Genomic DNA, 26,588 nt, shown 5'->3' with positions numbered 1-26,588 from the left:
TTGGGGACGGGAGGCTCAGCAGGCGAGCACAGTGCACTGGAGCTGGTCACCTCCAGTGGGCACACCCGCACACACGCACACACGCAGTCAGTACGGGTACCTTAGTGGACAGGACACAGCGGTGCCGTACCTTTACCCTCTCGCAGAACCCACTCCACCCGCCCGACCAGACGCCAGCACCGCACCAGGGAGTTGCGGTAGGGGACTGGCCGGACCGCACTGGGAAAACAAAGCCTCACCTCACCTCATCTCAACTTCCACACCCAATGCCAACTCCCTCCACGTCCTCGCCCTTTTTCCGCCCACGATCGACGCTGGTCTTCTGCGCCTGCTTCCTCCCCTAACCCTCCATTTCCAGTCGCCCAATTGCGATTTTGTTCGTGCAGTGTCTCTTTGTGCCTGGACGAAGATTTGGGGAAGCTTTCGTTTCTCTCCCCTACCCCTAAGGCCTTCGTGGAGCCTTTTTCCCAGCACACATTCGGAGAGACCTCGACCAGGTGAGACACACAGTCCATCCCATCCACTTCCTCCCATGATTCATTCCTCTCCTATTCCTCGAGCCCAACTTCGACATCTTCGCGACAGCCTCCCTCCTCTTCTTTCTCGCTTGTCGTACTATCGGGCCTGCTTCCCTTCATCCTACGCCGCTGTCGTCGACGTCTCCAACCGCTCTTGAGCTGCGACTTCCAGCTACCTGTCCTTGATGGGACTCCCCCCGCTATTCCACCAGCGAAGCTAACCCGCTCAACCTGCTCCCAGTTCAATCTGCCGAGAGCTTCGAAGCCACTGGCAACCTTTTTGTCCGATTACACCGCCGATTTGCAAACCTCGGCAACTGTTTTCTTTCGAGCCCAACGAACCGAAGACCATCCAATTCCCGTCGCAAGGTGTGTGTTGCTGTGGAAATACCCGCCCACATCCCTCCTTCCGTGTATCGACACATATCCATCAGCTTCCAAAAGTCTACATCCTCCTCTAAGCCGCTGGATTCATCGTCGGATTATTCAAACAAAACTACAAGGAGCCGGGCTAACCCTACCTGCAGGGGACTGGAGGTCATTGGTAGTCAAGGTGGCACTGCCTTCGAAAGATCCCATTCTGTACTACCTCCACAGCCCGAGGCTGCAAGATGGTGCCCCCCAAGAAGCTGCAGAGTGAAATCGGGAACAACGGCAGCAAGAACAATATGTCCTACAACAAGAGAGATGCCGCTATGGGTAAGGCCGACGGAAAGGGCCAGAATGGTACGCACCCCTGCTCAGACACCCGACATGACGGATCTAACAGCCAACAAGGCGCTCGGTCTGGATTTCGAACTGACACCGCCATCTCCACCAACAACCGCCTGGGCAACGAGCGAGCCCTTCAGCCGTGGGTTCCAGACGCCGGCGATGGCATTGATGGGAGCTTGGAGAAATCCTCCAGCGGCGGAGCCTGGGACCAGTTCGCCGAGAACGAGCGACTCTTCGGCTTGAAGACTGACTATGACGAGAACATCTACACTACCACCATTGACAAGAGCCATCCTCAATACCGCGAGCGCATGGCTGCTGCAGACCGCAAGGCTCGAGAGATCGAGCGAAGCCTTCCCACAACGGCTCACGTCGCCGAGGAGCGTGTGATGGACTTCGTCGGTGGTGGTGGTAACGATCAGGGCGGTGACGAGGAAGACAAGTAAGAACGCTTCCTTCGTCATGTCCCGCTGCAACGTTCAACTGACAATTGGTTTAGGTATAGTGGAGTCCGGCGCGACAAGTACACGCCCCCAGCCAAGCGAGCTCCTTCATCTCAGTCTACGGTGACTGGCGCCCCTGTCGATCCCGCAATCATCTCTTCGCAGCTGAGGGCGCCGGCGAAGAAGCAAACCGCGGTCAAACCAGAGGATGCCAAGCTCCTCAACCAACTCGCAAACAAGGGCGGCGCTGCGCAGGGAGGGGAGGCTCCCAAGCCTGCTGATTCTAAACCTGCCGCGAAGCCGACTCCGAAGCAAGAGCCAGCAAAGTCAACCGAGTCGAAGCCAGCGGACGCGAAGGCTACTGCTGCGAAGGCCAACGATGCCAAGACCGACAAATCCGCTGCTGCAGCCCGTCCCTCGGCGGCCACTAGTCGCACCATCTCTCCTCAAGTCAAGGAGGGTGCACCAAGTGCTGCCTTGACTGTGGAGCGCGATGTTCTCAACTCTTTCAAGTCGTTTGCTAGCCAACAGCGACAAAACGCAGAGAAAGTTCGGAGCAGCAAGGCCAAGGCCGACAAGGAGGTCAAGTTGACAGAGTTGAAGAAGTTTGCCGACACCTTCAAGCTGTCAACCCCCGTCCCATCCGATCTGATTGGTATCATCGCCAAGGACCCATCCAAACAGAAGGAGATCCAGGCAAAGGCGCTCCAGAATGCTGAAGACATTGCCCGTGCCAAGGCAGACGCTGCCACAAAGCCCAAGGAAACTCCGTCAAAGGATGGTGCTTCTAAGTCGGCTGCCGACACCCCGGCCACACAGTCTGTCACTACAGACACAAGAAGTGCCTCACGTCCGACTCCCACGCAGCACACGATATCTCCCTCGAACGTACCGAACCGGCATCCGAACGCTCGTCAATCTTATGCTTCTCCCCAGTACCACACCCAAACGTACCGGAACGACAGGTCAGGACAGCACATGGCGCAGCAGAATCGTCAGCCGCTGGCGCAGCGTCTCCGCAACGTCGAGCAACAGAAGATGTCGCAACCGCCGGCACACCCGCATGGTGGCGGCCAGGATATGCGTCTCCCTCCGACTGGGCCGGCAAACAATAACGAGGCGTTCTCTCGACGCATCACTGGCGTTCCGAGCCACATTGGTGGAAAGTTAAACCCAAATAGCCACGAGTTCAGACCCAGTCCCTTCGCCGCGTCTTTCAACCCCAATGGTCACCCCAGTGCGGGATCTAGCCCTAGCTCCTCCGCTGCAAACAACGCGCCGACGAGCGATGCGACGACTCTCGTGAGCTCGGCGCCCACTGGCCAGCTAATCCGCCGCAAGACGAAGACGGTTGATGTCAAGAAGTGCTACATCCTTGCTCACGTCAAGACTTACCAACCACCTCAGGGCCGCAACTGGGATGACAACGAAGGATTGAGACCGTCCTACGACACCCCGCCTACGTGGAGACAGGTTCAAGATAATGAGAAGCCTGATTCCACGATGCACATTACGTCCAAGGAATTTCTGGAGCGTCAATCATTTGCCTCCTCGTCCATCGCCACGCCTAACCACACGCACGTCGTCCCCAGTGCCCATCAGCATCAGCTCCCTTTCCATCTGCAGCAGCCTGCGCATGGTATGGGCCCGCGCCAGTCACCTCATATGCCGCCTATGCCGATGCAGAATCAACATGGAGGCCACGTGCCTCACGGACCCTACCAAAACATGGACGATCACAGGATGATGCACTCCAACTCGGCACAGTCTTTTGCGTCGCCTCGAATGGGCCAGGTTCCTATCACCTACACGCCAGCCATGGGCTCCGCCGGTCAGGTGCCCTACAACCAGCCGATGATGCAGCCATTCGTGCCAGGCACGCCGAACATGGGCGGCTTCCGCAACTTCTCCAACAATCACCAGTACATGCCGCAACAGCCTGGTGCACCTATGGGAGGACCGATGATGCCGCAATTCATGAATCCCCAGGGGATGGTACCAGCACCTCAGATGCCAATGTACGCCGGAGGCCATGCGCAGTTCATGCCTCCGAACGCCGCGCCGCCCCAGCCTATCCCGGGATCCAACGGCTATCCTAGTCCCGGACGACCAGTCGCGCCCATGATGGCCCACCAAGGTTCGCAGCAGGGTCAACCGGTGTACGGCATGAGTCCCAACGTGCAGTACCAGCAGCCGGCCTTCACCCCGCAGCAGCCTGGCGGTCAGGGTAAGATGGTACCTGGCGCCCGCTTCCAATAAGTTGCTAACGGTTCAACTTAGTTGGCAGGGGTTACAACGGTCCGGGTCCTCAGCACTTCGGGACGAGTCCCTCCCAAATGCATTCATACGGAGCCCAGCATCGAAGTGGAAGTAACACCTACGGAGCCAAGCCCTTCAACAACCACGGACAACACCAAGGGTCTCAGCAGGGCGCGGCAGTCCCAGCCGGTGGCCCCGGGCGCGGTCCTGATGGCTCCGAGGAGGCCAAGTGAATGGTGAAAACAGCACCGTGGCAGAGGTAGACCGTCGCCGTCTGGAATGCCGCCCTCGCCAACATTTATGCCTGGTCAGCTCCCGCTGTTAATCGAATATTGTTTACCGGCTGGACTTGAGCGGACACAGGCACTTCGGCATTTCATGGCGGCAAGGGGGATTATGTTAGGGGGCCCATCCAGCGGCAGGCAACGGGGTCGATCCTGTTGCCCGAGCATTGGATGGAGGTATTCTTTCTGTGCGCCATACCATTTATCGGCAGAAAGTTACTTGTTGGCAAGAAATGATCCAGGTTATTCTTGCAGGATAGCTAGGTGATACGGAGGCGAGGGAGATGCTGCCGCTTGGATGTCACCGAGGGGGGAGGTGACTGGGTCTGGCTAGAAGTAGGAGACGATTGAGGACCAGAGAGGACGAACGTGGGGACGTTTGGCCATGATCCGGATGCGTACCTGAAGGCTGGGTGGTGCGGACAGCTCAGCAGAGATATGAGGGGCAGAAGCGTGAGAGCTGGCAGTTCAGGCTAGAGCCATCTATCAATAGGTGGCTTGAACATGATAAACCATTACTTCATACACATGTCCAACGAGTGGCTGTCGTCTGTCGCCCATGTCGGGAAAAATAAACTCTGACCGAATGCTTTAAATTTGACCCCGACGACCAGTGTTCACCTTGGAACTGGATGGGTGGTCAAGAGAAAAGGGAGAAAAGAATGAGGGCTTCACTAGTGTTGCAGCGACGACTGGGGCGGAAACTACGGCATCGAAGTGCGCCCTGGGGCGGCAGACGAGTTTGAAAATGGAACATGATCATGTGTAGTTGCTGACAGTTACATAAGAGAGATTCGGGCTCGCGTTAGGCGCAGGAGGGTCATATTTTTAGGCGTGGCAGGGTTGAGATGACGCAGGCGGCAGAAATAAAGACAGAGTCGCATTGTGCGGGTTAGATATAGCACACACACACAGAGATGGGGAGAGGGCTGATGTGAGAAGGTTAATGACAGAATTATCCAATGTCAGTCGCCTGGTGTGGCCGGCTGGGATTAAGGTAAGGTATGATCGGTCGGGGCACGGCGGGATCAGATCACAGGAGAGAGGTTAAGGGACGGTCGTGGAGTTCGATTTTCGGTCAAATGTGACTACATTTTGCTGGGCGGCAGCGGTGGTGGGTGGAGGATGGCAGGAAACATTCTGATTCGTGGCGGCTGCACAGGGCATGCCATTTGACGGCGCATGTCGCATGTTTCAGGTCTTCACCTTTCCTAACCTGGCTGGACGTTTTACCTACTTAGCAGAGGAAGAAAAAATGCCTGCGGGCCTCGGCCCCAGGTAACTGCGTTATATAAGCTACGTGGTTCAAAAAAGAGACTTTTTGAGACTAATTAACAGGGTACTCACAGATAGTAGCTACACTACTGCGAATCCTCCTACGCCTAATACCACTATATCTTAGCTAATAGGGCTATTTACTATACTAATATCGCTAGTATCTCTAATAATATAATCTCTAAGGGTTAATGTAAAGTACTATTATTAATTACTATTAGTATATATTTAAAAACTTTTTATATATAAGTAATATATAGTTAGTTTGTTATTAAGCTTCTTAGAAGCTATATATAGCTTAATAAGCTAAACTAAACTCTTTAATAATAACTTATCTTACTATCTATTAAAATTAGCTTAACTATCTATTCTCTTAAAGCTAATATTCTTAATAAGATTTATATAGAAGTAAGGATATTATTAGAAGTTAGGATCGTTTAAATAGCTAACTATAGTAATCTCTATATTATAAATATTAGTAAGATTAAGTTAAGCTATTTTAAAAGGGATTAATAAAGATATTATAGAGAGGTTAATATAGTATTATAATCTCTATAGCTAGCTTAGCTAGTTTTATAGCTACACTAATCCTTACTTTTAAGGTTCTCTATAACCTTAAAAAATAAGGCTAAATAGTAGTATATCTATTGATGCCTTGAAGCTTATTAGTAAAAAAAATCTCTTTCTAGAATACTAAAAAACTGGGTAACAAAACCAAAGCAAAGCAGAGGAAGAAAAAAAAAATCCCCGTCACGTCACAATCGGTTCCCGGGGGAGGCTGCCGCTTAGGGAGGCGCTGGAGCGGGGACACCTGGTCAAGGAAGGGGGATGCTGAGGGAAAATCGCAGATCCTGGACAGTGGGACCATTTGGCTTGGCCCACTGCGATTCCCTCATTTGCTGCTGTTCGATGTTCAGATGCCTGAAGAGCGCAACGACTACCATGCACCTCGTGGTGGTGCAGTGCTTCCAACAACACGTTCACTGCGGTGGTACAGCTGGAGATGAGCGCTGTGAGGTGGTGTCACAGGGCAGGTTGAGTAAACGGGCTGCGCCAATCACGGTAACGGGCGGCTCACCGATGCCAGGCACGCGGGCCGTCTGATTGGATCCGGTCTGGATCCGAACCGTCGAACCCGTCGTGGTGCCCCTGCTCTCTTCAGTGAGGTGCAGTGTGTCGTGCTACATTGCTCCCAGGGCAGGGAAGGAAGCTGCCCAAGGTCTCTTTGAAGGCGGCGGCGGCGACAACGGCCAGAAGGTAGGTCAGTTTGCGCCCCTTGCGCTTCAGATCTTTGGCGCGCAACTGCCGCTGTGGCCTCCCATTCGTGCATCCGTCCCTTCGCCAATGACTGGGCTGGATCAAACCTCACGTCTAGTTTCTGACCAGTGACTGCCGCTCTCTCCGTGTTCATCCCACTTTTTTTTTTATTTTTTATCGGGGCAGAAAATCAGAGACAAACGCGCCTGTCTCTGTCTCTCCTCTCTGTCAGTCTTAGCCTTAGCGTAGGTATCTTGGGCGCCCTCCCGCCGCTGTCCCCGCCGTTGGTACAAATGTGTGTGTCCCTAGAGACCACGCCTTTGTGGAGCGACGACGTTGAGCTGGGCCCACAATGCGGCGGCAGGCGTGGTTGGGCCGTTCTGTGCTAGGGCGCAAGGGGTGAAGACACAGGAATCTTGCGGTCCCTCTAGGCGCAAGTCGAGTTTCTCGAGGTTTTCTCGTCTGTTGGACAGGATTAAAGGGCACGGGAGAGCCGAGGGTTGCCGCCCGATTTTTGGATCTGAAAAAAGAATCCAGAGGGAGAAGGAAAGGGAGGCTTGGATTCAGAAGTAGGTCGTAGGTCGTAGTCCAGACTGGATCGGCCGGCCTGGGTACAGATACTCTGGAGGGATTATCATGATGGAAACCGCCAGCTCAGAGCTGCCAGCATCCGAATAGCCGATTGCAAGAACAGCTTGAAGCTGAGGTAGATCTACAAGCGTCTAGGAGGCATCCAGCTTGCGAAGATGAGGTATCTCAAAGTAGAAGGTGCCGAAGAACCTGAACAGATCCTGAACAGTGCAGGGAAGCAGCAGGCCGACAGGGGTCGTTCCTTTCCGGCGCGAGAAGACCATGAAGGGTAGGAGTGGTGTTGGCCAAGCGCAGCGCACCCCGCGACCGCCAGCCAACCCGCAGGCGGGACGGGATCACCTCTCCTCAGGGCAGAATGCAGACAGCCTGGTACCTGCACTAGAGCGGGATATCTGCAGAGTCTGGGAGGCAGACCGGCCCTTCACCCTTGCCTTCTTCGCCCTCCTCGCCCTTGACCCTGGTTCGGCGCGCCTTGCCTTCCTTCGACGGGCTGGTTGACTGCGGATCTCATCAACGATAAAGAGCCCGTGACAGCCTCCCGCCTTCCTGAGTCTCTTGCTCCATCCGCACCTGACATCAACAACACCTCGATCGGGTCTCGGCTTCTCTTTCTCTTCTCTTCCCTTACCTCACTTTCCATTCTCTTGCTTCCTGACCTTCCCTGATATTGCGTCACACACGACACCAAATTCACTGTTGCTCAAGCAGAAACCAAAATCCAAACTTTTTAGCCTGGGTACCTACCTTGCCTGGCTTACACACCTTCCTTACACACACACACACACAACACACACCTGCGCACCAAAGTAGCAGACCCACGAAGAAGAAGGCACGCCGTTCCTTCCCTGCCTCCTTCCACATCGCAACGGTTACGTACTGGGCTTTCCCGACCAACCTTCTTGCACAACCAACACATTCCTTCCTTACTCTTCATCGTCAGTCCTTGGACTTTTGTTTTCCTTCAAACTGTGCTCGAGTCTGCAATCCCCATTTTCGGATACAAAAAAATCCAAGACGCCCGTCTCAGTCACCTTGACTTGAACCGTCTCACCCTCATTCACCTCTTTCACCTTCACAACAACAACACAACCCCAAGCCCGGGATCACACCTGACCCGCGCACATATCAGGACGAGGAGCAAACTCACACTCATTCAAGAGCCAAGTTTTCCCCAACCTTCACCTACACCCTTCCATCTTCTCGGCCTTTCCTCGAGATTCTTTTTCTTCCTCTCTCAATAACCTCAGGAAAAAGACATCATGAAGTACTCCTTCGCCGTCACCATGTGGTCGCTGCTGGTCAGCCAGGGTATGGCTCACATGGCCATGACCTACCCTCCTCCTCTGCGCTCCAAGGAGAACCCGTTTTCCACCTCGGCCAACATCGACTACAGCATCACCAGTCCTCTGAGTGCTTCGGGCAGCGACTTCCCCTGCAAGGGCACCCTCAACCTCCTGGGAACTGCGGCTGCCCAGTCGGTCGCTACCTGGCAGGCCGGTCAGCAGTACAACATGACCATCGCCGGCGGTGCCAACCACAACGGCGGTAGCTGCCAGGCTGCTCTCTCTTACGACAAGGGCCAGACCTTCACCGTCATCCACAGCTACATCGGTAACTGCCCTCCCGCTGGCACCTCGTCCTTCAAGTTCACGGTCCCCGCCGACGCTCCTGCCTCCTCGGATGCCCTCTTCGCTTGGACCTGGTTCAACAACGTTGGCAACCGCGAGTTGTATGTCCCCCAGCTTTCTCCTCGAGTAATTCTGAGCCTTGCTGACCCTTCACAGCTACATGAACTGCGCCGTCGTGACCGTCACTGGTGGCAGCAGCGGTGCCTCAAGCAGCGCCACTTCCTCGTTCAGCAGCCGCCCCAAGATCTTCGAGGCCAACATCGGCAATGGCTGCAGCACTGCTGAGGGCTCTGACGTCGCGTTCCCCAACCCCGGCCCGGATGTCGACAACACTTCCAGCAAGACCGCGCCCCCCTCCGGCAACTGCGCTGCCGCTGCTGGCGGTGGCTCCGGTGGTGGCAGCTCTGCCGCCCCCGCCAACCCCGTCGCTTCCAGCGCTCCGGTCGCCAGCAACCCTGTCGCTGCACCCTCTTCTCCTGCCGCGGCTCAGCCTAGCGTTGTCGCTCCCGTCTCCTCGGCTATCCAGAGCGCGCCTCAGTTCAGCCTTGCGCCCACCACTGGCGCCGCTACAGGCTCTCCCGTCGCCACTTCGCTGTGAGTAGCTTTCCCACCCACCCACTCACTTCTGTAGATCACATTGCTAACCGTCTACAGCCCTGGCGGCGTCTTCATTCCCGTGTCCAGCAGCAGCGTCTCTTGCGACTCTGAGGTGGAGACCAAGACCACTCTCGCTACCATCAGCAGACCGGCTCAGACCAACGCTGCTCCCACGGCTAGCGACATCGTGCCTGTCCCCACTCCCACTGCCCTTCCCTCGGGCGGTGCCAATGCTCCAGGCTCCATGACTCCTGGCCTTGCCTGTACCGATGAGGGCCAGTGGCTCTGCATCGAGGGCACTCACTTCCAGCGATGCGCTTCCGGACGGTGGTCGGTTATCATGAGTATGGCTGCTGGTACCAAATGCCAGTCCGGAACCACTGAGTTCGTCACCTGGGCCAAGAAGAGAAACCACAAGAGAGCCCACGTCCGCCGCTTCCGCTCTGGACACATCTGATTCTTCCAAGGGATGCTTCGATGGCAGCTAGCATGACGGGCCCTTTGGTCTAGACTGTTATGTCGCTTCCGAAGACCTTTACGTTTTTATGCCCTTTGGATGATCAATCACGTGGGCTACGACATTCTTATGAGAACTGTATGAGATACGCGGGATGGGGGTCAAACATCATAGACATGGGAACAACCTGGTCTGGTTTCGCAATTTCGGCGTTGAGGTTGACATTGAATCTCCAGGACTGGCTCTTGGTTGGCATGGTATGGTTGGCTGGCAGGCAAAATACGTCAGGTAAAACAAATAGCAACGCGCAATTCAATGATCGTTGTAACACGAGAAAATAGCGCGGATGATTTGATGCTGTGACGTTGATGTTAAAGTGAAAAAGACTTTGGGGTCTGCTGCAGGTGGAGAGCGCCTCAATCACAGGCATCCGCCAGCTGCCACCAGCTGGTATAGAGCACAATGCACCTGCACGCCACCGTAGGCAACATCAGCACCTGTTCTCTGTTGTGGCTGGAGCATTGAACCTGAGACTTCACATTCAACTAAAAGGCGCCGCTCACTCACGAACTGCACCAACCAGCGGCATAATTATCCAAGAGACCGACTGGGCTTGGGACGGGCAATTGTTGGACAAATTTTGACGACGTCGCGTTGGCCTGTGCGGCCGCGCCTGACACATTTGGTCCCTTGCAACCAGGGTAGCTCTCACTCACGTCGACCGCATCCTCAGAAGGCTGGAGCAGGAAGTGATGACTGGAGGAACACGCTCATGAGGCTTGCTCAATAACCCCAACAACGCGAATATGGCGATACCATCCGGCAGAGCGTCGTTCAAGAAGAAGGATGGTGTCTTGACGTTGACGCCGGATCAGCAGTCCGTCATCTGGACACCCGCGCCTGGCAATGGCCCGCCCACCGTATCGCTATCGCTTGCCAACATCACGAGTGAGTCTTTCGAGTTCATGAGCTGGCACCGCTCGCTGACGTGACAACAGACTTGCAACAAACACCAGACACCGCGGCCAAGGTGATGCTCAAGATCTTTGAGAAGCCACCTGATGCCACAGACCAGGTGCCGTACCTCTTCCACTTCACGTCAGAAGAGGCCCGATCCGAGGCGAACGCCATCAAGGACCTCCTTTCAAGACTCCTCGCCGACATACGATCCGGCGACCACAACCTGCCCAAGCCAGCCGGGACACCAAACCCTCACGCAAATGGCGGGAACTCCACCCCCAATCCTGGGGCAGGCGGCTCAGGCTCCGGCTCCATGGCTTTCGCGAGCTCTGTCAACTCCAAACCCAGCACAGCGCGTTGGTTCGACGACGCCCATCTCAAGGGCGATATCGAGTTACAGCAATCCCTCATGAAGAAAGACCGGACCCTGCACCAGACGTACATGGACGCCCGCGCCACAAAACCCGAATCCATCTCTGACGCTGCGTTTAACGCGCAGTTCTGGTCCACCCGCACCAACCTACTCCGTGCTCACGCCATCGAGGTCAACCAGCAAAAAGGAGCCTACAATATCCTGCCCGCCATCAAGCCACGTCTCGAGAACGATGTGCTCAAGCTCGACATCACCGTGGAAATGGTCCAGCTCATCATGGCACAGCACCCGCTCGTCAAGCGTCTGTACGACGAGAACGTGCCCAAGGTGCCCGAGAACGAGTTCTGGTCGCGCTTCTTCCTCAGCAAGCTCTTCCGCACCCTCAAGGGCGACAGAATCTCGGACGAGAAGAAAGAGGGCATCCGCCGCGACGCGCTCTTTGACGCCCACGATGCGAGCGAGAACACGGCCACGTTCCAGCGCAAAAGCATGGCCCAGAGCGTGCCGCACATCATCAACGTCTACGGCAACGAGGAGAACCAGGGCGGCTTCCGCAGCGGAAACCAAAAGGACGTCGAAATGCGTCCCCGCAAAAACGTGCCCATCGTCAACACCCTCAACTCTCTCAGCGAGAGAATGTTGGCCAACGTCGCCCCCACAATCGACAGGGAGAACGGCGACGATCCAGAAGACTCAACCTTCCAAAAGCTCGCCCTTCGCGACCTGCAAGGCGACGCAAAGGAAAACAAAATCATCCTCAACGTCAAGGAACAGAACCGCTTCTTCTCCAAAAAGCAAGAGACACAATCAGCAAACAACCTCGCCTTTGCCAAGCAGAACCCCGCCGACGTCATCTTCGAGATCCAGTCGGACCTCGAGATGATCGAGACGGACGACGCCGACGGCCTTAACCTCCGCGCCGGCATTGGCATCATCGACGACAGCGACAGCGACGAAGAGACCCAGCGGCGTCCGCACGTCGGCTCCCGCGCGGCACGCAAGGCGGCCGGCGAAGACATCATGGCGGGCATCCGCCAGCGGCGCTCTGAAAAGTACGGCGACGCCTCGGCCGACGCGACCAGGCCCATGGGCCTCCCAGCCGAGATTGCGGAGCGCTGCCAGCTGACGCACGCGACGACCGTAGAGTTCCTGCACCAGTTCTGGAACGCGTTCCTGTCCGGCGACCCGGACCGCGCGAACGAGCTGCAGTATCTCGTTGAGTCTCTCAAGCGCTCCGCCGAGCGCATCCATGCGGTCGCCGACGAGGCCGAGAAGGCCCGCGACGACATCATCGCGGCGAAGAAGAAGGAGATTATAGACCACTACAAGGCAACCGGCAAGAAGATTCGCGGATGGCGGCCGGAGCACGAGAAGGGCGGACGCAAGGCCGTGCTGGCGGTGATGCAGCCCACGCTGGAGGCGTTGAAGAAGGCCCAGGCAGATTACCAGCGGGCTCTCGCGGCCGAGGGCGTGCAGCTCTCTACGGAGGCCTGAGTTACATGACCCTGCCCAAATTATTAAATTGTTCTCGAGTTGAATACGTCATGAGAGACATGGCGCGAATGTAGTAGTACTATAGATCTTTACAGGAAAAAGCCCCTTTTTTATTTCGCCAGTATCATGCAGCTACACGGCTATCATCACTTCTGCAACGTACCTGATGCAGCCAACTACCTAGACAGATATCTCAATGTTGATACACTCTTATCCGTCCACTCTCAAGCTTCTCTATAGTCGTATAGACCTTTCACGAGACGGGACCTATCGCGGGTTTTTTATGGAAATCATACAGGCCCAGGGAGAATATGAGATGATACCTTTCCGGTCTACTAGCAAGAGGTTGCCCTCTTGAAACGAGAAAACAGACAAAAGAAAGATGGATGGAAGAAAAAAAAAGGATCGAGTCTGAATTTTTTAAGAATGAGTTGGTGATTTTACACTGCAACAGCTTGCCGTACCCTAGCCTCCTCCGCATCGCTCGGCGTCGGGATGACGCCGAAGCCCATACCCTTACGCTTCTGGCTGTTCTTGGACCGCACGTCGCCGTACTTTTCGTCGAAGCGCCGTATGCTCTTGAGACTGTCCATGTCCTCGCTGACGCTGGCGGCAATCATCTTGAGCGCCTTGTCAAAGTGATGTTTCCTCAGCGTGCGCTTGGGGGGGAAGACGTAGGGCTCCGGGCCGGTGTGCTTGGCGGCCTCCTCGGACTCCTCCTGCACGGCGGTCATGGCGGCGGCGACGCAGAGGTTCTTGAGGTCGGAGCCGGAGTAGAGGACCGTCTGGCGCGCAACGTCGTCGATGGACACGGAGTCGTCGAGGTCCTCGCCCTTGAGCAGGATGCGCAGGATCGAGGCGCGGTCCTGCTTGAGGGGGAGGTCGACGAGGATCTTGCGGGGCAGGCGGCGGAGGACGGCGTCGTCGAGGTCGAAGGGGCGGTTCGTGGCGACCATGATGAAGGCCTTTGTGTCATTCATGCCGTCCCATTCCCGGAGGAACTGGTTGATGGTCTCGCGATGGGCGGCGCGGTTGCGTTGGCCGCGGGCGGCGAGCAGGGCGTCGGCCTCGTCGATGAAGATGACCAGCGGCGAAAGCTTCTTGGCCAGGGAGAAGAGGGCGCGGACGTTTTTCTCGGACTGGCCGACATACATGTCGTTGATGCTGGCGCCCGAGACTTCGAGCATGTTTGCGCCAGACTCCTTGGCGACAGCCTTTGCTAGGAGAGTCTTACCGGTACCGGGGGGTCCATAGAGAAGGCAACCTGGGATCCTGTCGGTGGCGAGAACGCCATAGGTGAAGGCTTCAGGCCGGATCAGGGAGAGGGATGTGAGGAGCTTGAGAGCGGACTTGGTCTCCGGGTCGGCGTGGACGTCATCAAAGGTTGTCTTGATCTCATTGGAGTTGACGAGGCCTGCCAGCAGCTTCTTCTCGTAGTCGTTGTAGCTGCCGGATACACGAAGACGTTCGGGCTCGGCGCGAGCGGAATCGGCGGATGATGAGGAGGGAGAGGAGGGTTTTGAGCGGGTTGGTTTGTCCTGGACGCGGTGCAGTTGGGCGGTGCTGTAGGAGCTCGACTCCACGACGTCGAAAAGAACGCGCCAGGACTGGTCTGGGGAGACGGAGCCCTGGCAGGCGTAGAAGAGGCGGGTGATGTGGTAGACGTCCGGAAGGGGGAGCACAGAGGTGGCGAGGACGCGGGGGATGAGAGAGACTTCCATGTAAGAGCCTTCTGCGTCGTCAAGAAGGAATTGTGGTGGGTGCGACTTCGAGACGCCGACGATGCGGAGCTTGGAAGTGTCCGGGGAGGACCCGGCGATGGTGCGAAGCATGTGTTGGATGTTGCGCAGGTTTTCTTGCAGGTAGTCGTTTGCCTCGTAGATCTTCTTCGTGTTGCTTGCGTTGGTGATGCGCTGAAAGTTCAGGGGGAGCGGAACGAGGCATTCCTCGGCAGCAATATCCTTCCGTGTTGTGGCGTACTGCTCCGATGGGTTCTCGTTGGAGGAGGTGCCGACGAGCGTCACTCTCCGGCCAGACCGCCACATTGTGTCAACGATGGAACGCAGTCTGCCAAGGATGAGAGCCCCCTCAAGAGTCATATTGAGCTCAACGAAGTCATCAACATGGATGATGAGGTTGCGATCCGGTTGCGAAGACGTCTTTGTCGTCGCGTTGGCGATCTCCTCAAGGGCGGCATTGATCTTGAGGTTCTCCCAGCGGTCGACGGAGGGAAGCATGTAATCCTTTGCGCCCTCCTTGATCTTCTGAAGCTCATCCTCCATGGGGTTGTTGAAACCGTTTCCTCCTTCTTGTTGGTTGATATGAACCCACGCAGCCTCAATTTCTCCAGCCACATCTTCATCGCTCGGCTTGGCAGGCTCCTCCGATTTCGCCAAGCGGCCGTTCATCTCTGCCGCGCGGTATCCCATCATGGAGATGGGGCCTCTGGAGTATGCGCAGTCCTGGCCGATGTAGTCACCCACGAGCATGCCCAGCTCCTGCGCATCAAGATGGATGATGTCCGCTTCTACGCACGAAGCAACATGCTTCATGAGTTTCCTCGTATGGCTTCGACCAGTGTAATTCGGGATGTGAACGACCGTAAGAGGCCTCTTGAGTTCCCTACCCAGCATGTCCGTTGTTGGTTGCAGCGCAAGCTCGGCGCGCACCGCCGTGACGATCTCACCCCGAATCCTAGGATCAAACAATCGCAGACCGTCACGTTTTGGCAGCGGCCGTCCCTCCTCGATATACTGCTCGACAAGCGTCTGGAGTACACCATCCTGATCCGCTGTCTGCTCCTGTATGGGATCGCTATTTATTGTGTCTCTCGTGTGTTGCGACAGAAGGTTCGACAAAACAAACTTGTTAGAGTAGCGAAGCATGTCGGCGAAGTCTGTCGTGGGAAGCGGCTCTCGGGAGCTTTGCAAGTTGTTTGAAGACCGCATCTCGTCAATAGAAAGGCTCAACCACTGCGATGCTTCAGCCAGTATCCTGTTCCGCCTCTCAACAGCCTCGGTATTGCCCTCGCGCAAGTTGCGCAACGCATCCTGCAGCCTCGATTCGCTCCATGAAGCCTGGCTAAACACTAGATCCAAGTCCTTCCATAGCAGGTCGTGCCAGCGGGCGCCCATGTACCGGTGGTGCCAAAGATCGTTCGTGAGGGTATTGATTCGGTTTTCGGGGTCGTAGAGCGACACGTTGCTGTCGAGGAAACTCTGCGGCAGCTTCACAGGCGGAAGCTCGTCCGCCGCTCTCGGCCTCGAAAGGCGCGCTCGGGCAGACGCAAACGCGCCGCCTCTCGATCTGCGGAAAGCCGACTCGTTTGTGGGCTGTTCGGTTTTCACACCGTCCTGATCTCTGCTGTTGCCGTCATCCTGCTCGCTCGCGGGTTTTTCTGGTGGCTTTCCGTCGTCTGCGCCGCCTTCGGACGGGCCTTTCCGCAACCTGAAGGACGGGTGGAAGTGTCGACACTGGCGGCGGGCCGAGAACGCTGCTAACCTCGACGACGCAGAGACTCGAGAGGCTGAGGCAAGGGCCCGTGGCCCTATTGCATGCATTCGGAAGAAACAAGGGCGATATGCCAATAATTGGCGGTGTCGTTGTAGGGCGAAAGCACTCTTTGTCGACAAGCTGTTTGAGCCGGCGCTGTGCTTAGTGAGGGCGGCGGAATCTCGGCAGACTCTTCACCGAGCCTCACCGAGGACCACACCGAATGGGCTTGTGATTCGATCGAGAAATGGGGCCCATGACCCAGCCAAAATGGATGTCATCAGGTGTACTAGAAACAGTGCGAGGATTTTACATCTGTGCATGTTTTTATTTGTATTGTCGTTGACGCTCCTGCGCCTCATCTTCGCACCCATGCCCTTTGCTGCCAACCATATGTCATACACTCGTAACGCTATTCATATGATATTCAGAATAACGCGAAATCTTCAAAATCAAATCCTCCTTGGGCTCCAGGCGCTTTCTTTCCACTAATCCACCATTGGCTCCATACGCGAAGTTGGTCATGCAAGGTGATGAAAAGCTCCTGATTGTCCCAGTCAAGTTTGATCGTGCCATGTGCAGGTTGCGTCGAACTGTTGTCGCAAGTACTTCCTGGAACCGTCCACACCGGGCCCTTGACCACCCAGTTCCTCTGTACGTCATCTACAATGACTCGAGACCACTCAAGAACCATGGCATCTTGAATCTTGAAGTTCTTAGCCTCTCTCAGACGCCGGAAGAGGCCTGAGGGAGATAGAGGCGGAACCTGTGATCTCTCAAGTTGAGTATCCAGATATTCTTCGGCTCCGTTGACGAGGACGCTGAACCAATTAAGGTGTTCCATGACTTCATCCCACCACTTCACCTCACCTTGCTTCAAGGAGTAGGACTCGAATGTTGGCTGAAGGGTGTTGACTAGCCAAATGATTTTCCTCAGCACGTGAATGTGCTCTGCGCTGACAGGGGTGCCTCTCAAACCAGTCGCCCAGTCAAGCGTAGATGTGATCAGAGTAGACATGGCGGTCAGCACATCATCGTTTAATTGGCGGGCAACGACTGAACCATTCCACTCCAGCTCTAGAGCGTCGCAGAATACATCCAGCAGAGCGTAAGCTTCAGGGCTAGACTTCGTAGCGTGCAGAACTGCAGAAAGCATTCTGAGGGTGAAGGCTACTACGGCGTCGCTCTGCATAGCCGTCTTCAGCAGCAGCACTTGTTGTGGCAATCTACCCAGCTGGAGGGCTTTCTTGAAGTTATTGAGCAAGAGATAAAACAGGCTACTGGCGATTCCAGTGTTGCCCTCCGCCAGCTTCAGGCCATAAGACAGGATTTTGGCCACTTGCAGCTCAGGATCCTCAGCAGGGGGAGAGTACGCCTTGCTCACCTCCCTGAAGAAAGGGGGCACTTTGCAGATGTCCGTGCCGTAGGTTGTGATGAGGGATATGATGTTGCGAACAAATCTGACATAGGTTGAATGCTCTGTCGAATCGTTTGTTGAGTCGTTGGCCGTGACTTGAAGATCAGTTCGCATTTGCTGCATGGCATTGTCCAACGCCTTTGAGAAGTTGGATAGTTCTTTCTTCTTTTCGGCAGCATTCATTGTCTGCAGGGACTGCCGCATCCATTTCATCGCGTCTGCAAGAATTAGTCGGCCGGCCCTCAATTTCGGCTAGGGGCACTTACACTCGAAGAAGTCGCGATTAGACATGTAACCTGGATTGGCAACAAACCCTAGTGTCCTATTGGGGACATAGGGAAATCTCTGGCGTTGCATTTGCTGGCCAAGCTGATTTTCAAATCTTAAGCAGTGGTTTGGTTGAACAATAATCAGCAACCACAGATGGAGGAGATCAATACCCATGTCCTATTTCAAATCAGCAATGGTCATGTCCAGCGAAACTTTGTGACTTACGTCTAGCTTCACATCCCCCGGCCTCTGCATGACGGTCGAGAGAAAGAGCGGAAGGTATGGCCGTTGTTCCAAGCTGAGCTTATGAGGCATATTGTCGAAGAGACCAAATCTATGATTGCGCTTGAAGATTTGAGAGTATTGCTTTGGACATCAGTACATTGTTCTCTGAGGTAGAATCTCAAACTTACCATCATTCGACAGCGGACAAAGAGGCTGGACGTCATGCCAGATAAAACCACGCACTGCTCAACGCACGCACTTGAAACAGACTTGACCAAGGGTTTGCCTTTGTTGGCTTGGTTGGCCAAAACACAACGTGACATGGAGAAGAATCCAGCGGCCAGCTCACGCTCGAGCATCTAGGAAACTGTCAGACTCGAAGAGAAAGAATGGGTGATACGGCTTACTAGGATAGCTTCTTCCGACTCCACGCCCACCATGCTGTCTTGGCTGTCCCCGTCTTCGTTGAAGACTGTCTCAATCCGTACAATGAGTCGTTCAAAGGTAGTCAGGGAGGCTTGCAGAAGTGCCGACGGGAAGTCTGCAGGAAGGGCGGAAAAGTGCTGGAAGACGTGTTGCAATTGGACTGACACATGTTAGTATGGATTTTCAGAAAATGAACTGGCTCTAACTGACCAGTACTTGAGGCAAGTCTTGCCAGCTCCAAGCTGTTTGCATATTGTACGACGTCCATAGACGACTTGACAGAGAAAAGCATGATCTCCATGGTAGCAGCCTTGTTCTTTTCTACGATTGCGTTCATGAAACTTTCGCTGATTCTATTTGTCGCATCCTTCGGCATTGCCAAGAATTGTCGTTGCATATCAGCCGCGGCGGAATTGTACTGGTCAACCAACTGCTTGAACACGTCTGCCTGCCAGTTGGCCAGGGGAAGGAACGACAGAGAGGACTCTTCGTGTACCACGAATCGTGCGAGTTGGTTCCAGGCCCGCAGGCTGATCAAACAAGCTTCCTTGTGAGAGCTAGCGGGAATGACGAGCTTCTGCAGGTTGTGAATAGGAGGCCGAAGATCGGGCGGCGCGGCCCAGAACAAGGTGCAAAGAAGATCGTGGTGGTTCCTGAGAGCAGCCAGATCATGTGCGTGAACGTCCTGTTCCTTCGAATATTGTCGGTCGTGATTGGGAAGAGTGCGAGTCACCAGATTCCGAATGTCGTTGACCATGTCCTTCTTCCTCAGCTTCTTGATGACCAACGCCACCAATTTGAGGAAAATGTGGAAGCAGCGATCCTCTGCTTCAACCTTCAACGACGGACTAGTGTGGAGGTTGTCTAAAAATCGAGCAGAGCGGAATGCCTCTTCGTTCCGCAAATGAGACAGATTCTGAGAACCGAAGAAGTCGAAAATTGTGCCAATGATGCCACTGCATTTCTGCCATCCCCATTGTTCCACCAGATAGTGACATCTGGCCACCAGCGTGCGGCAATAGTCATTGAAGCTTGGAGATTGACGGGGGTTGTCGCGGTAGAGCTGGAAGACGCGCTTCAAGACTTGCTGAGGAAGGTTCCAACCTTCCACCGGGGTGTGATGTCTCTTGTCGGCAATGAGAACGCCCAGATTATCGAATTCGCATAGCGGCAAAAGGGTGAACATGTCCTTCCATAAACACTCGAATTCTTGTGCATTCGACCCTCGAATGATAGCCGGCTTGATAAGATGAGGGAACGTGACGTCCCAGAAATTCATCCTCGGTATCCGAAGACTTTCCAAGACCCTCATCAAGACTACCCAGGCGTGTGGAACAACCTTGTCAGAGCGTATACCACGCTCACGATACCTCAACGTCTGAAGGTCATCATAAAGATTGGTGACCTCGTCCAGTCCAGACGTTAGAAGGCTGCTGACGAGTGCTTCGGCAGCTTTCCTGAGGAGGTTTTCCAACGTGAAAGTTTCCGAGATCAGCGAAGCACGGTTCTGGCAAAGACGAACTGCAGAAGAGACGATGAGCAGCAGGTTTGAAAGTACGTCCGTCAGCTCTAGACGTTGACTTGAGTCTAGAGACAACTCGGAATCCAGGCGAGACAAGGAAGCTCGGGTCACATCGCTTAGACGTGTGACAAAAGAGAGAGCGCCATTGTCGTCGGTGAAGCTCATTGACTTGAGAACGTAGTCCAGAACAAAACGCGCTGCATCTTTGGCGTTGAAGCCAGCTTCTGATGTAGGCACAGGCTTCAGGACTTGATCGAGCATTCCATCCATCAAAATGCCGAATTCCGACGAAACCTGCTCAGTCCAGATGTCCCACCGAAGAACCTGTTCTCCCAAATGGAACGATACTCGAGGCCGAGACTCCCAGAGCTTGTCTGAAAACCGTTCATCAACTGCGGAATCAACCTTGCCGCTTCCTATGAGAGTACTCTCGTGGAAGAACACTCCACGATCGAGTGGGAATGTATCAAAGTGCTGCGTGTAGTGGGTACCAAAGGGGCCGAGGCCAAGCAGTTGGTTATCAGCATGCGTAGTCCTGGGCGCCTCTGCTGGGGTGGACACATCAGTCGCGGGCAAAGGATCGTTTGCATAACGAAATTGGGCAGCGGCGACGTCGATTCGAACGGGCGGAACAGCTTTCCTCGAACGTTTGGGGCGATGCTTCTCAGTAATCGACGGCTCGGGAGATCCTCTGGTTTCAATGACCCGCTCTGAGACGACAGAGCATGCATCGTCAATAACAGAGTCCAAATGCATACTCCGGGCGGATAGCGACTGTGAACGACTTCGACGAAAGAGAGCATCAAGTGCCCTTTTCCTAGCTTGGAAAGCAATTCTGCCCGGCTGCTCTGCCAGATCGGTTTCAAGCTGCGCTGGTCTATTGGTGGCATGTTGGCTGGCGAATGAACTTTGCCGCGAGAGTGGCCGTTGCGGCCGCCGACCACTAAGGGACGGGGTCGCGACCTGGTCATTGTCTTGTATCGTTCTCGCAGGCTGAGTGGCCGTCCGACTCTTAGGGGAAGCTGCCGTAGTCTGCGAAAACACATTCGTCGAAAGCTGAGCGAGTGGATTTCGCGCAGTGGGTTTAGTTCGGGTGCTCCATTTGCGTTGCAGCCCCTGGCGAGGCTGTATTTTATTTCCTTTCCACTTTTGCAACACTGTCCCAGCATCGACATTGTCCTTCCTCGTTGCTAGACGAATTGTCTTGTTCCTCGGGCTTGACTTTCCCAGATTGCGTCTGCTCTGAGCTGCCCGCGCTGCAACCTTCAAGAACTGCGGCGCATCTGGCTCGATGACATCCAGGATACTCAAGCGCGGGGGTGTCTTCGCCCTGGCGATAGCTTGAGGTGAACCAGGCGCTGATTTCTGAGTGGTCACCCAGGGATCCAGGCGGGGTGTTGTGGTGAATCGGCTTGCGCTTTTTGGAGGCCTTCCACGTTTCTTTGGCTGAGCATTTGAAGTCGATTTGCTTTTCTTGAGTCTCTTCGCTGGACGGAACGACTCCTTGAGAGTCATCTGGCGTTTTCGGCTCGGAGCCATCTGATCAACTCCGTTATCTTCCATAGCGGAAGAGTCCCCATCGTCAAGCTCAATGACCGGTGGTCTACGTCGTTGAGGGGACATCGTAACGTTGACCAGAGCGGTTCCAGCAGGCCGTGACGCCGACGTTGGTTCTTCATCGGAGTCATCAAAAATGAACGACGCCGTTGTTGTAGACGTCGAGCGACCAATACGACGGACGGCAACCCCACGTCGCTGCGTCATTTCAGGCGATTGTTCGCGGTGATGCTGTTGTGCGGGCTTCGGGCGGCTTGCTTGTTGGTCAAGTCTAAGCCATGATGCCGGGAGAACGCCTCGGATTCTTCGACCAACGTTTCTGAGGGCTTCCGATTCGCTCTCTGGGCCACTGCCAGCACCATCCTCGGATTCTGGTGCAGACATAGCAGCAAAGTCTCCAAAATCAGGTTGATCGTCCTCTGCGGCAGAAATGTCGTCCATTGTAATATCAGCAACTTCATGATTTGCGGGAGCTGAAGCTTGTCTCGGCGGCGACGGTGACCGAAAGGGGTCATCGTCGTCATCATCGTCAAAGAGGACTTGAGCAAGGTCCGTCCCAGACGGTGGGATAGAGCCGGCTCCTAAATCGACGGGGGCATTCGGTAGCTGTGGAGGTAAAGGAGAAGAAGAGAGAACGCCGTAGATCTCATCATACGTCTGAAATGTCGGACCTGGAGGCGGCTGCTCGGTCGTGGCCACCTCCTTCACCGGTCGAGACCTGACAACGCCTGTGCCTATAAGCCTTCTTCTCTTTTTACCCTGTGCCGTCGTCGATTTGCGGAAAATCTCGTCAATCGAGGGAAGATCTCCGTTGTCGGACAAGCTGGTATTATCCGTTTCTCCATCATGGCTCGGTTGACTGCTCGGTCCACCCTTATGCTTGGGTGACGAGGTTCGAAGCGGAGAAGGAGACGGCGACAGTGACATTCGCAAGATATCGTGACTCAACGGTTCCTCCAATCCATGAGACTGGCTCTCGTCCGTTGTCTCGTTCTGTCCATCCAATACGCTCTCTTGACTGGCTTCGAAATCCTTCTCCTGGGAATCCTCATCGGCTCTCTGTCGCCTGGCGGCCGGCTCATTTGGCATCGTGACAGGCCGTAATCCGTGGGATTTGAAGACTTTGCTGTATTGTGCATTTTCGATCAAATATGGATGTTGCTGGATCGGTTTTCGCGGCCTGAAGGAGCGGGCATGCTGGGCGGCAGTTTCCCTCGCAATTTGTTCGTCCCTGCTCGTGTCCGAGTCTCTCTGTCTGACTGGTGGCCGTGGTTGACTGCTCAAAGAGGATAGTCCGTTTCTCGGCAGACCTTCTGGACTTGTCCGTGGACTCTCTTGACGCATTCGCGGACCTTCTGGGCTCGTTCGTGAACGCTGCGGGCTCGATGGTGGGCTCTGCTGACTCCTGGGAAGGCTTTGAACATTTTGTGCTGGACTTCGTCCTCTCCTCAGCGAGCTAGATGGCATCCTGGGTGGACTTGCCATCAGAGCTGTAGGGGGTGGCAGGCTTCGAGTATCGTTCTCGCGGGGAAACGCAGGCGGAGGGGCTGTGATCTTGACATAGCTCGTAGATATGCTGTCGTCACCTCCGAGAGGATCTGGGGACTCGTCTCGGCCGCCAACTGTGTACATATGCCTCGTCGGCGGAGGGGCCGCAGCTGGCAGGTCCTCTAAGTCAAAAATATCCGCGAGATCGTCCACATCTTGCGCCGAGGAAAGGGGCGAAGAGGCGGGCTCTTCGACAGGAGGTCTAGTTTCCTCTGGGCTCGAGGTCGGGGGATTCGTCTTCGAAGTCGCGTCTGCGTTTGCTTGGGAGGAGGAGGGAACATCCCACACACTGTCTCCGGGGGCTTGCGGCGACTGCAAGGCTTCATCGGGTCTCTTCATGGGAAGGTCGGCATCTTGATGGGTTCCCTCGAATTCCTGGCTATCGAAGTCCAGTTCGTCGTCCGAGTCTGGGACCTCGCCCAGTTCTTTCCAGTTCGCCATGGCGTGAATCGTTCATCATAAACAGCTAAACATGGTATAACAAAGGTTTCGCAAACGACGTGCTTGAGAATTTCGGGTGAATAGAAAAGAAGTCCTGGGATGTGATGCTTGGTCGGGAACGAACCGTGCATTACCTAAGATTCAGGTACCCTTGAATCACTAGCTGTAGCGTGCACTTCGATATATGTTCAAGCCGGACGCGTTCAGACGGTCGGTGAGCGCGTTTGGTGGGGTACGCGCTGTCGCGCGGTGGCGGGTGGCTACGGGGGTGAACCACTTTAGCTCAAATGCGTGCACGGCCGGCCGGAGCCGAACTTTTTTTGGGGATGGCACCGTGAGCTCCAGCTGGCAGCTACGGCTACCGATCTCGGTATTCAATTACATCACATTCGACTTGACATTTGCGACTGGGTTCAAGCTGGAGATACTCTCCAAACACCGACCTTACCGCCTATCTTTCCGCATCATCAATCACAAGTTCCAGTAATCCCAAAGCTCTAGACATGAGTCTCACCAAGAACATTCTTCCACTCGTTGTGGCCGTAACAGCTGGCGTCGGCATATGTTCGTTCCCTGTCCCTGCAAGCGCATCGCGAAGCTCGTTCTTGGCTTGAAACTGACAGTGGTGATCGCTGCAGCCGTATACACTCTGAAGCCCGGACTAGAACAGCAACAGAGACTGCGGGAAGAGCGCGAACGGGACCAACTCCACGCCGCCGCATCTGGAGCACCCAAAACTCCTGACCAGCCAATTCAAGCCAAACGATAGCGGAGACCAACTCGGATCTTAGTGACACCACGAGAACTCATGAGCTACAATAGCTTCGAAACTTAGAGGGGATATTGGTGGGCTACGACATTCCGAGCTTTGCTCGTCCTCCTTAGACATAGGAGGCTTCAGGCATCGGGCAGAGTGAATACAGGTTCACAAGAACAGCTTCATACCGACAACAGGGCTGGCGCGTATTTTCAGACTCGCAATAATTCCATCGACTTCTTATAGTTGCGCCACAAGCTACGTGGTTCATTCATAGCATACTCAGGATCGAATACACCGGGAGAACGGCTGTCAGCTGTCAAAGCTGAGTTTTGGGGGTTGCTTGGCTAGAAGCTGCGCTGTTGTCTTGTATGATCTCAAAAGATAGATCGATGAGCACCACAGAACTTCTCCTGAGGCCATTGGCCGGAGGCGGCGAAAATGTGCTGCCCAAGTTAGTCAACCGGCAGGGGCATGCATCAACAACACCTTGATGCTATTCGCGCTGTCTAATGGTGGCCCAGTGCAGCAACTCGAGAGCCATTGCGGTAAAAACGAAAGCATTCTTCGATAGACAGCATGGTATACAAATGGAAATACAAGCCAAATCCAAATGAAATGTTATCATGTTGAGTCGCAGCCTCGCAAGTGACGCCATCGAGATCCCGGTCAAACGGCGACGGCGGTATTCGGAATGGACCGACAACCGAGCTTGCACTTGCACCACCACCAACACAAAAACAAAAGCTGTCAGCCCAGACACCGAGGTGAGCTCCCAGCTGGCACCCCCGGCCATTCCATCGATCCCATTGGAAGCCCAGTCCGTGCACGGATCAGTTTACATCACGTGATGCCCCAATCACCCAGTCGCAGCCGGCGTATTGCAATCGAAATTCCAATCATACGATTGCCCGGAACTTCTAGGTAGCCAGAAAAACCCTCTTTTCCCTTTCGAACAGAACAACCACCTCCTCGACCACCGAACCCGCGAGCAACCTCCACCCGACCGCCCCCGTCAATTGACAACCTCTCCCCTCCGAGCCCAGCGGTATCTCGATTTTCTCTCTTGGACGACACATAACGAAGCCGACACGATGTTCAGAACCCCCACCGTTTCCCTGGCCCGCGCCGGCCTGCGCGCCGCTACCCAGCAATCGGTCATCCGCCGCGCCGCCACCACCCACGCCATCTCCAACCCTACGCTCGCCAACATCGAGAAGAGATGGGAGGGCATGCCTCTCCAGGAGCAGGCCGAGCTCTGGATGGCGCTGAGAGACCGCATGAAGGGCCCCTGGGCTGAGTTGACCCTGCAGGAGAAGAAGGCCGGTGCGTTCTTCACCCGAAAATTCCACACACATTTTCTTTTGTCGTCGATCGCCAAGTGGTCCGATGTTCCGAGAGAGGGTTCGAAGCTATTCGCGAACAGCTCTCGGTTCCCGTCCCCCGCCTTCCCCCCTCCCATCCCAATCGTCCTTTGACGGGCCCGGGTCATCTATATAAATACCTCTTGGTCAAGCTCCGGATGGATGCAACGCCAATTGGATTGGCACGACCGTCCAATGTGACCGGGCTTCATATCCCTGTGCATATGCATTGCGTCACAACGAGAGAGCCTCACAAAAAAACTAACGCAAATTGTCTCAACAGCCTACTGGATCGCCTTCGGCCCCCACGGTCCCCGCGCCGGCCCTGCCCCCGGTGAGGGTGCCCGCGTCTTCTGGGGTGTCATGGCCTCCATCGCCGCTACCTTCGTTATCTTCGGCTCCGTCCGCATGCTCGCCGGCCCTGCTCCCGACACCATGACCAAGGAGTACCAGGAGGCTTCCAACGAGTTCCTCAAGGTATCAACCCTCCGCACCGACACAGACGGCCTCTGTCTGGCTGATCAATGGCTGACCCCTCGCCTCCTAGGCACAAAATTCCGACCCCATCACCGGTCTCTCTTCCGAGGGCTACTCTGGCAAGGGCATGGTCCAGTCTCCTCCCAAGAACTAAATCGATACCATCTTTCCCTTTCGTCTCTAGAATCACAATCACAATTCGACCATGGCAGTTTGCCCATGTATAAAACTAGTAGAGCTGG

General features: G+C 55.1%; 6 protein-coding genes across 6 annotated transcripts; 4 read left to right on the top strand and 2 right to left on the bottom strand.

The window, feature by feature from the left end:
- Positions 1-1,129: 1,129 nt before the first annotated feature.
- Positions 1,130-4,167, top strand: COL26b_001235 (uncharacterized protein; the record flags this gene model as incomplete). Its single annotated transcript, XM_053174190.1, has 4 exons — positions 1,130-1,244; positions 1,296-1,674; positions 1,732-3,902; positions 3,956-4,167. The coding sequence occupies 4 exons, from the start codon at positions 1,130-1,132 to the stop codon at positions 4,165-4,167; spliced, it is 2,877 nt and encodes a 958-aa protein (XP_053041900.1).
- Positions 4,168-8,600: 4,433 nt separating this feature from the next.
- COL26b_001234 (uncharacterized protein) lies at positions 8,601-10,023 on the top strand (the record flags this gene model as incomplete). The annotated part of the gene is made up of 3 exons (XM_053174189.1): positions 8,601-9,070; positions 9,126-9,563; positions 9,624-10,023. 3 exons carry the CDS (start codon positions 8,601-8,603, stop codon positions 10,021-10,023), a joined length of 1,308 nt encoding a protein of 435 aa, XP_053041899.1.
- An 806-nt stretch (positions 10,024-10,829) lies between these two features.
- COL26b_001233 (uncharacterized protein) lies at positions 10,830-12,850 on the top strand (the record flags this gene model as incomplete). Its single annotated transcript, XM_053174188.1, has 2 exons — positions 10,830-10,971; positions 11,022-12,850. 2 exons carry the CDS (start codon positions 10,830-10,832, stop codon positions 12,848-12,850), a joined length of 1,971 nt encoding a protein of 656 aa, XP_053041898.1.
- Positions 12,851-13,290: 440 nt separating this feature from the next.
- On the bottom strand, positions 13,291-20,958 carry COL26b_001232 (uncharacterized protein; the record flags this gene model as incomplete). Its single annotated transcript, XM_053174187.1, has 8 exons — positions 13,291-16,286; positions 16,952-17,977; positions 18,026-18,206; positions 18,255-18,395; positions 18,443-18,467; positions 18,510-18,613; positions 18,662-18,840; positions 18,891-20,958. 8 exons carry the CDS (start codon positions 20,956-20,958, stop codon positions 13,291-13,293), a joined length of 6,720 nt encoding a protein of 2,239 aa, XP_053041897.1.
- Positions 20,959-23,215: 2,257 nt separating this feature from the next.
- On the bottom strand, positions 23,216-23,748 carry COL26b_001231 (uncharacterized protein; the record flags this gene model as incomplete). Its single annotated transcript, XM_053174186.1, has 2 exons — positions 23,216-23,249; positions 23,390-23,748. 2 exons carry the CDS (start codon positions 23,746-23,748, stop codon positions 23,216-23,218), a joined length of 393 nt encoding a protein of 130 aa, XP_053041896.1.
- A 1,851-nt stretch (positions 23,749-25,599) lies between these two features.
- On the top strand, positions 25,600-26,500 carry CYA4 (Cytochrome c oxidase polypeptide 5, mitochondrial; the record flags this gene model as incomplete). The annotated part of the gene is made up of 3 exons (XM_053174185.1): positions 25,600-25,831; positions 26,153-26,346; positions 26,417-26,500. The coding sequence occupies 3 exons, from the start codon at positions 25,600-25,602 to the stop codon at positions 26,498-26,500; spliced, it is 510 nt and encodes a 169-aa protein (XP_053041895.1).
- Between the last annotated feature and the right edge of the window lie 88 nt (positions 26,501-26,588).

Source organism: Colletotrichum chrysophilum, assembly GCF_026319265.1.
Source record: "Colletotrichum chrysophilum strain AFK26 chromosome Unknown scaffold_5, whole genome shotgun sequence".
Lineage (NCBI taxonomy): Eukaryota > Fungi > Ascomycota > Sordariomycetes > Glomerellales > Glomerellaceae > Colletotrichum > Colletotrichum chrysophilum.
This window is presented reverse-complemented; position numbering and strand designations above follow the sequence as displayed.